Here is an 8399-nt window from a genome sequence, read left to right as displayed (position 1 = left end):
CCTTCTGGAGAGGAACTGGACAAGCACTGCTGCCACAGCACACATGATCTGACTGATTTGCAATATACATTATGAATTAACTCCTCACAGTCCAGTGGGAACCCAGGCACAGCCTGATTCTCCAAGGTGGGAGTCTGACACAACCCCACAGCTCCTCTTCCTGGGGAGACACAGATGCTTTTGTGGCTCAGGTCCACAGGGCCCTTGAATTTGCTGGGTTGCTTCAGCCTCTCACGTACCAAAATACACGAGCACAACTCCAGAATGCAAAGTGAAGCAGTTCACTTCTCTGAAGGTGCTCACACTTCCACATTCCTGAAGACAGTAGAACTTTTCTCCTCTTCAGCTTGGCCACAACTAAAAAATGTTTTCAGAAATCTACTGAGTCATGTCTTGATCTCACTATAGGCTATTCCAGAGGCACCATTATTTCAGGAGTTCCTTGAGTCCTCAGAGTTTTTTCTCTGTAGTCTGGAGCTGCATGTCATGCTCATTCCTCAGGTCCAAGCTGCTCTTGGGTAACTGTAGAACTGATGGGGTCAAAACAAAGATCAGCACAGGTTTTTGGGCTCTGGAATTAATCCACACACAGTGTTGAGCATGCACAGGAGCAGATGGGCTGGGCAGGGGCTTTAGGTAGGGTTACTCAATTATGATTTTAGAGCCAGGCAAAGCAGGACAGTCAACAAAGACACTGAGCAGGGGAGTTGCACTGTACCAACTGCACTTATGCATTTAAAATAAATCCCTTTCAGCACTGAGCAAGATTTGAGGCATTAGCAACACATCTGCCTCAAAAACTCTTTACACATTAGGGCCTAATATCTCAGTATCAGCAAAAAAAAAAAAAAAAAAACAAAAAAACAGAGGGAAGTGTAGAGCTCTGTGAGGGGAAGGAACAGCCCTGTGTTGTGCCCTGGTACTGTGATGACTAAAGTGCAGATCAGAGGTAATGATGGTGTCACCCTCCATGAGGGGCTCGTGTGTTGGGGTGACCCCTGTGCCAGGGTGACCCAGGTGTGACCTTACCCTGCTGTGCCAGCCCTGCTTGGCCTCCTGCTGCTCCAGCTCCTCAAGGTGCTGCTGGGCTGATCCCTCCTGCTGCTCTTCCTCCTCTCTCAAGCTGTGCTCTGTCCCCTGCACAGGGAAGTCAGGTGAGATGGGGCAGCCTCAGCAGCCAGGTGTGTACTGGGGAGCTCAGCCTACCTGTGCCTGCAGCTCCCTCCTGTGGGCTCTCTGCTGTTCTTCCTCCTGCTCCTTCTCCCGACCAGTCCCTTCCTTGGCCTCCTCGAGTTCTTTGATCAGCTGCTCTCGATATTTAATGGACTCTTTTTGGGCCCTTCTGTTTAGCTCCATCTTCTCTTGGATCTGGCGCTGCCTGCCTGCAAGGACCTGTGCAAAGGATGGAGGAAGAAGATGGTTAAACACACCAGGAAACAAACCAGACAAGCAAAAAAATTCCACCCCAGCATGGAAGGCTCTGACTCTCCAGAGGGTGGTGGGTTACAAGTGGAATGATGGTTTCATTGAGCCAAGGGGGACACATCATCAACAGAGGTCATCCATCACCTCACTCATCAGGCGATCTCTGGCCACCTTCTCTCTTTCCCATTCTTCTTCCCTCTTCTCCCAGATTTTTCTTGCTTCTTCCCTAAAGGAGAGAGGAAGAATTATCTCTGAGATTAACTCCACAGGCACAGACAAGCTATCCTGTGCTTTAGAGGAGCACTTGGGTTTCTCTTCAGGTTTGGCCCGTGCCAGTTTGTGTGTCCATCCCACCTGTGCCTCTCAGTGACCCCCTGACCCAGAACATTCAGCACACATGGTGTGGACACATGGACTCTTCAGGTGAGGTTCAGAGGTAGACAGACTCACCTGAAGATAGTCTCAAGCTCTGCTTCCCTCTCCTTTTCCAGCTGGAGCTGTTCCTCGATGACCTTCTTCATCCAGGCCACATCTGCCACCGCCCGTCCCCGCCGCACGCTCTGCCAGCTCTGATCCTGCTCTTCTTTCTCCAGGAGAGCTGATAAGATTTGCCTGTCTGCCTCCTGGAGAAAAACCACGAGATTTACAACTATCCAAGAGCCTCCCAGCCTGCTTCCAGTGCTCCTCTAGGCATTACTGGTGACAGTGTCAAGGGTGTGCTCAGCACGATGCTCCATCTGCTGCTTCCCCGTCAGCTTTGTGCTCCTGCCCTGTGCACAAGCTGGAAGGGGCCCCCCAATCTATAGGAATAGGCAGACACAAACCACACACAACAAGTTTTTTCACCACACAGCATCTATAAAGTATAAATTAATCTCTTACCAGCTCCTCCTGTACCTGCTGCGCTCGTCTCCTTAACTGGACGTCACACTGATGCTTCAAGAAGCGACTGAAGGAGGAAAAAAAAGCAAAATTAAAAAATAAAACAACAGTATTTCAGTCACACTGACTCTAAAGCACCACATCGTTGTACAGCAGCACCTGGGGAGGTACATCTGTGACAATGAGGAACCTGCTACTAGAAACAAAAAGCAGTAACAGCACCAGTGCCTCTGCTCCTTGGCTGCTGTGGGCAAATCTGCCAAAACTCAGATATTTACATTCTACCACTGCTACTTGGAAAATCTCCTTGTGCCCCAAGTCCTGCTGTGGGCACAGGAACAGATTCTATCCAAAACAAGCTCCACTTGGTGTCCTACCCGAGCTCTTTCTTCCTTCGGTGCTCTTCCATTTGTTTCCTTTCTTCTTCCAAATTCTCCAGCTCCCACTGCTGCTTCAATAAATTCTCTTGTTCCTTTTTCAGCTTTGTTGCCTAAAAAGGAAAACACAAGCACTGAGAGCAAGAGTTCATCAGAGAGCATGCTTGACCAGAGTTTGTACCCTGTTCTGCTCTGCAGGCAGGGAAAACCCTCCCTGCAGTGCAAACATGGAGAGAAGAGGTCAGGTCAGCCCTGCTGTATTTCCAAGTGAAGCAATGAATTCCTTTCTCAAATGAGGAGAAAGTCAAGATTACCTTTGTCTCCTGCAGTTTCAGTTCTTCTATCTGCTGAAGCAAGGCCTTCTCCAGCTGAGGCTTCTCTTCCTCTTGTCTCGTTCTTTCCAGCGCTTCCCCTCGTGCAGTTTCATACTCATTTTCATGTTTCTTCTCTTCAAGTTTGGTCACCTCTTCCTTTCCCAAAGAAAAGGAAACAGCATTTCAGGTTAGCCTGACACAAAGAAACAACTTCTGGCTCAGAAAATCCACAAAGCAAGCTGGATGGCTTTGTTAACAGTGCCCTTCCTGGCACAAGTGTCACCCCTACACCCAGACACGCATTTCAGAGTCCTCCCAGTGACCAGAACACCAGGGCTGCCCCCATACCTTGTTTTGTTGTGTTAGCTGATCACCCCAAGCCTCCCTCATGTGCTTCCTCTGCTGCTCAGACTCTGCCTGGAGACACAACAGATGTAGCAGGGTCATCAGTGCCAGAGGTTCTGTCCCCCAGGATCTTCCAGACTCTCTGGAGCACCACTGAAATCCCAGGAGGATCTGCCTCTGGGCTCATCTGAGTGTCCAAGGTGCCCACCAGGTCCTGAGGGTCGCTGTCACATGGGAAACACCACAGTGACAGTGATACAGGACTGCAATGCTGCAGCAGCACATGGGTGGGATAAAGAATGAGGAAGCACCACAGCATGGCAGGTACAGCTGAGATAAAAACTTTTTTTTTTTGGTGTTATTTATATTTTATGTGCCTGAGATATTTACATTGTGAGCTCTGAAAATTTGCTCAGAGTCTGAACACATTTCTGGCTTTTAAAAATACAGCTTTGAGAGGGCTTCTTAAAATTATTTGAACTTAAACTCTTTACTTCTTCTGTTTATCAGAACTTGAGGCAGTTGCTGTGATGCGAGATGAGTGACCACAGCAGAGCCATGATGACTTTCAAGTTAAAAACCGGTTTAATGAATACAAGGCAGCAGGGACTCAGGAGAAAGCAACATCACCTCTCGGAGCTCCGCGTTGTTTTTGTTCCAGCGCTCCTGCAGCGGCGGCTCAGCAAACTGGGAACACAGAGCTGGGTCAGGTCAGGATACAGGACACAGGAGTGCTCGGCATCCCAAACCCCGCCGAGGCTGACAGGGGCTCAGGGCACCAAGCGGTGGCAACTCCAGCAAGTCCCGCTGGTACAGCTGAAGCACGGGAGCGGCCCTTCACCGGAGGAGCCCCGGGATGCGCGACGAGCACGGCCGGGCCGTTCCCTCACCTTCCTCCCGCACTCTCCGGGGCTGTCCCGCAGCTCCTGGCTCCGCAGCCCGCCCCGCCGCCGCTCCCGCAGCTCCGCCGCCAGCGCCTCCCGCTCCTCGCCCAGCAGCCGCCGCAGCCGCTCCCGCCGCCGCTCCAGCCGCGCCGCCGCCTCCTCCGCGTCCCGCCGCGCCGCCGCCGCGCTGCCGCACACACCGGGGGTCAGCGGCATCCCCGCAGCGCCCCGGCACCCGCCGGACCGCGGCCCTACCTGGGCGGGGGGACGCGGGGCTGGCTCCACCGCGCCTGCAGGGAGCAGCAGGCGGCGGCGCGGGCGAAGGCGCGGCTGGTGCTCTCCCACTGCTGCCGGCTGCGCTCCTGCAGCTCCCGCCGCTCGGCCGCCCTGCGCTCCGGGCCGCGGCTCCGCCGCAGCCACAGCGACATCGCACCGCGCCCGCCCGCGACGGCGCCCGCCGAGGGACACGGCGAGACGGGCTCCGCGAGCACGGAGGGAGGCGGGGACCGACGGAGGGAGGCGGGGAGAGAGGGAGGGTCGGGAGATGGAGCGGCGGCGGGGGATCGGTTCGCTCCGGCCCGGCGGTGCCGCCGCGCCCCGAGCGAGCGCTCGCAGGATGTGCGGATACAGCCCGGGCCCGGCTCGGAGCGCGCAGCAGCGCGGGGTTTGTGGCGCTGTAAATATTTCAGGGGTTAAAGGTTTCTGATTCTGCCCGCCTTGGCAGGGCACCAGCGCGGCGCCGCCCGCAGCGAACCCAAGCGGACCGGCCGCTGAGTGACCCGGGACAGCCCGGGCACCGCCGGCGGGGCTGCGGGCATCCCGGGATGGCTCCGGGCAACCCGAAGTGAGAGCTGGATATCCCAGGACAGGCTCCCAGCACCCTGGGCTGGGCTCAGGGCACCGCAGAACTGGTCCTGGCACCCCGGGAGGGGCTTCAAGCGTCCCGGGAGGGCTCCGGGCATCTCTCAGGCGGGCTCCGGGCACCACGGCAGCCTGGCAGCGGGGAGGGAGGCGGCACCAGCCGGCAGCCCCCGCCGGGGACCCGCACCCGCCCTGCCAGGCACAGATCGCTATCGCCCCACGACCTGTTTTTCCAGCATAACCGGTAAAAACACCATATCTGGGGCCCTGTCACAGGCAGGTCCGCTCCCCACGCAGCGGACGGGCTGAGCCTCCCTCCGCTCCCACCTCTTCATCACCTCCCCGTGTCCCCGCTCGGTGTCATTTTCCCACCCAACCCCTCACTGAGGTGTGTCATCACTCCCGCGCGTTGAGGTTTGTTTTCCATCTGTTCCCTATAAAATATTTATCTCCCGTGAATAATTAACGCCGGCCCGCCCGGCGCTCGGAACGCCGCCCGGGCAGCGCACGGCCCCGGGCACGGCCAGGCCCCGAGTCTGAGGGGGCGATGGGGGTGTGGTCTCCTCCTTGGGATGAAAGTCCCGCCCTCCTCCTCTCCGACCAATGGCTGCGCACCGGCCGTACGGCTGATGTGCAGCCATTGGTCGGAGCGGCGGGGGGCGGAGCGTGGCGTGGGCGCGCTGCCGGGTCGGCCCCCGCCGCCTCAGAGCCCCCTCAGCCGGGGAGCGGTGAGGGGGAAAGGGGGAGAGGAGTGCTGGTCATGGCGCTGCTGCTGGAGCACGAGTTCAAGCCGCTGCCGGCTGATAAACAGATCGAGACTTTGCCCTTCCTGGAGGCCGTGGCGCACCTGCCGCCGTTCTTCGGTGAGACCGGGGTGGCCGGGGCTGGGAGATGCGGGCTGGGACCAGGCCTGCTGCGGGCTCAGCCGCTCGGGGTGCCCCCTCCCCAGTTCTGGGTGGTGCCCCCCTACCTGATCCAGGGCTCACGCCGGGCTTGGCTGCTCTGCCAGAGCCGGGGTTGCATCACGATCCTGTCAAACCCGCCGAGCAGCCCCGCTGGGAAGCGTCCTGCCGTCCCCTGGAGCGCCCGATGCAGAGGCATCGCCCGGGGCTGCCATCCCACCCATGGATCCCACCCCGTGCCGGGACACGGGTGGGTGTCGGCGTGGCCGCCCTCGTGGCACGATGTGCCCGCTGCCCTCCACAATGTCAGCTATTGTGTGGCAGCCCCGGAAGGGCAGGACGTGGGGCTGCCTGCCTGTGGATGGGCAGCGTCCGGTGCCGGTCAGGCTGTTCCAGGATGTTTTGCCAGGGCTGTGTCCCGGGGCCAGGGGGATTGGAGGTCGCTGGTGGGGCCGCAGTAGGTGCCCACCTACTGGCAGGGCTGTCCCAAGGACCAACAGCCGTGTATGAAGCTCTGAGATTCCTTTCTAGTCTCAGACTCAGTGCCCGGGCTGTGCTTAAAGTGAAACCTGTTGGTTTCAGGAAGTCTGTGGTGTCCCCTGTGTCACCAATGTCTAACTGTCCTCCCTCTTTGTCTCCACAGATTGCCTGGGGACTCCCATCGTCTACTCGCCAGTCAAAGCAGACCTGACTGGAAATATCAAGGTAGGAAGGGACTCGGGAGGGCTCAGAGAGGAGAATCCCTGGGGAGAGATGCTGTGGGACTGGAGGTGTTTCAAAAGGCTTTTCTTCCCACGGGGACTTTGGGCTCAGCAGTGGCTCACCCGGTCACAGGTTTATTCCCAGAGCTGCTGCCCAAAGTCCCTGCTCCTGGGTGCCAATCCCCTTTTCTGCCCTCAGAAAATCCGGGCGGTTTATGACTCCAACCCTGCCAAGTTCAAAACGCTGCAGAACATCCTGGAGGTGGAGAAGGAGCTGCACGGCTCAGCCTGGCCCAGGACAGGCGCGACGCTGGCGCTGATGTGGTTGAAAAGGTGACTCACGGCGTCGGGAGCTGCTCCTGCTGTGTCCCGGCATGTGGGGAGCTGGAGAGCTCCGAATGGAGGCTGTGTGTGCTGGGCTGGTCCCTGTGGGCTGGGCAGCTGGCACTGGGGTGCTGTGTGTGGGGAGCACAGCTGTTGGGAACGCCCTCCTCAAATCTCCACCCTGGGAACGCACAGGGGAGTTCAAGCTCAGAGCATGAGCCCGCAAATTGGACAGGTCAGGACCCTGCGGTGCCTGGAGGATCCACGGGGCTGCACCTGACCCTGCCCAGCTCCTGGCCTCACCTGGGGATCCATCCTGCCCTGGGGGCTCCATGCAGCCCTCCTCTCTCTCTTCCCTGGATGGACACACAGGGGCAGGCACCAGCTCTGCAAGAGGGATGCACTGATGGGACTGTGGGGTTTTGGGATGCTTGGAAACACCAGGCTGGAAGCGGGGAAGCAGAACCCACTTCCCTGAGCCCAACATCTCTGCTCTTCTCCCAGGGGTCTGAAATTCATTCTGGTGTTGCTGCAGAGCATCTCTGACGGGGAGAGGGATGAGGAGCATCCCAACCTCATCCGGGTGAACGCCTTGAAGGCTTACGAGATCGCGCTGAAGAAATACCACGGCTGGATGCTGCAGAAGCTCTTCACGGTGAGCATTCCCTCCCTCTCCAAGCATCCAAACACCATCCCTAAAGCTGCTCCTGTGCACTGACAAGTGTCCAGAGACCCCACAGCGTTGGCACATAGCAACAGCCCAACCCATGGTCTCTGTTGTGGGGGTCAAACACCCTCTCCATGTTTTATAGGGCTCGGTCTATGCTCTTCCCTACAAATCCGATTTGCTGAAGGCCTTGGAGAAGGGTAAAGAAGTCAAGGAAGAGGAAAGCATAGAAAAAATCCACCAGTTTCTCACGAGGGTCACTCCAATCCTGGATGCAATTTATGAGATGTACACGAAGATGAACGCTGAGCTGAGCTACAAAGCCTAAAGCTGGCACAGGATTGGCACAGATTAAATAACATGTGATGGGTGTTACCTATGTCTTCATCACTGAGGCAGCTGGGGCGGCTCCCAGCTCTCCGGTGGCTTCGATTCCTGTCTGGATCTGCAGTGGATAATGTCTTTTCTAACCAAAAAATAACAGTAATTAACTTTCTATTAAGAATACGGCAATAAAACAATTGTGGGTGTCACCCTTGGATTTCCCAAGAGGAAGAACAAGTGTTTCTAGTCCCAACTCCTGGATTCCTGTCTTCAGTGGGGCAGGGAATGAAGTGTCCTGCTGATGAATGAAGTGGCACTCGGACTGTGCCTGGAACCCACCGACGGGCACCTCGTGTTGATTGCCACTGGATTGTCAGGAATGATGCCCATGGA

General features: G+C 57.1%; 2 protein-coding genes across 2 annotated transcripts; one reads left to right on the top strand and one right to left on the bottom strand.

Moving 5' to 3' along the window:
- Positions 1-1083: 1083 nt before the first annotated feature.
- On the bottom strand, positions 1084-4958 carry LOC121338794 (trichoplein keratin filament binding; the record flags this gene model as incomplete). The annotated part of the gene is made up of 11 exons (XM_041410028.1): positions 4483-4958; positions 4234-4414; positions 3974-4030; positions 3347-3415; positions 2999-3154; positions 2685-2797; positions 2308-2374; positions 1876-2048; positions 1570-1651; positions 1207-1392; positions 1084-1137 (listed from the first exon to the last, which is right to left on the bottom strand). Coding segments are annotated over exons 1-11 (1311 nt in total), but the record flags the coding sequence as incomplete, so codon positions are not given.
- Positions 4959-5752: 794 nt separating this feature from the next.
- On the top strand, positions 5753-8231 carry LOC121338881 (glycolipid transfer protein). The gene is made up of 5 exons (XM_041410223.1): positions 5753-5951; positions 6634-6695; positions 6891-7024; positions 7520-7670; positions 7828-8231. Exons 1-5 carry the CDS (start codon positions 5849-5851, stop codon positions 8008-8010), a joined length of 633 nt encoding a protein of 210 aa, XP_041266157.1. The 5' UTR covers positions 5753-5848; the 3' UTR covers positions 8011-8231.
- The last annotated feature ends 168 nt before the right edge of the window (positions 8232-8399 follow it).

Source organism: Onychostruthus taczanowskii, unplaced genomic scaffold, assembly GCF_017590055.1.
Source record: "Onychostruthus taczanowskii isolate IOZ18803 unplaced genomic scaffold, ASM1759005v1 scaffold32, whole genome shotgun sequence".
Classification (NCBI taxonomy): domain Eukaryota; kingdom Metazoa; phylum Chordata; class Aves; order Passeriformes; family Passeridae; genus Onychostruthus; species Onychostruthus taczanowskii.
Note: the sequence above shows the minus strand (reverse complement) of the source record. Positions and strands in the feature narration are given on the sequence as shown.

Bases quoted from the DNA above. Each gene is read 5' to 3' on its own strand.
- LOC121338881 (XM_041410223.1), top strand. From the start codon at position 5,849: ATGGCGCTGCTGCTGGAGCACGAGTTCAAGCCGCTGCCGGCTGATAAA. The intron at 7,025-7,519 runs GTGACTCACGGC...CTCTTCTCCCAG, and splicing joins GCGCTGATGTGGTTGAAAAG to GGGTCTGAAATTCATTCTGG. The intron at 7,671-7,827 runs GTGAGCATTCCC...CATGTTTTATAG, and splicing joins TGCTGCAGAAGCTCTTCACG to GGCTCGGTCTATGCTCTTCC.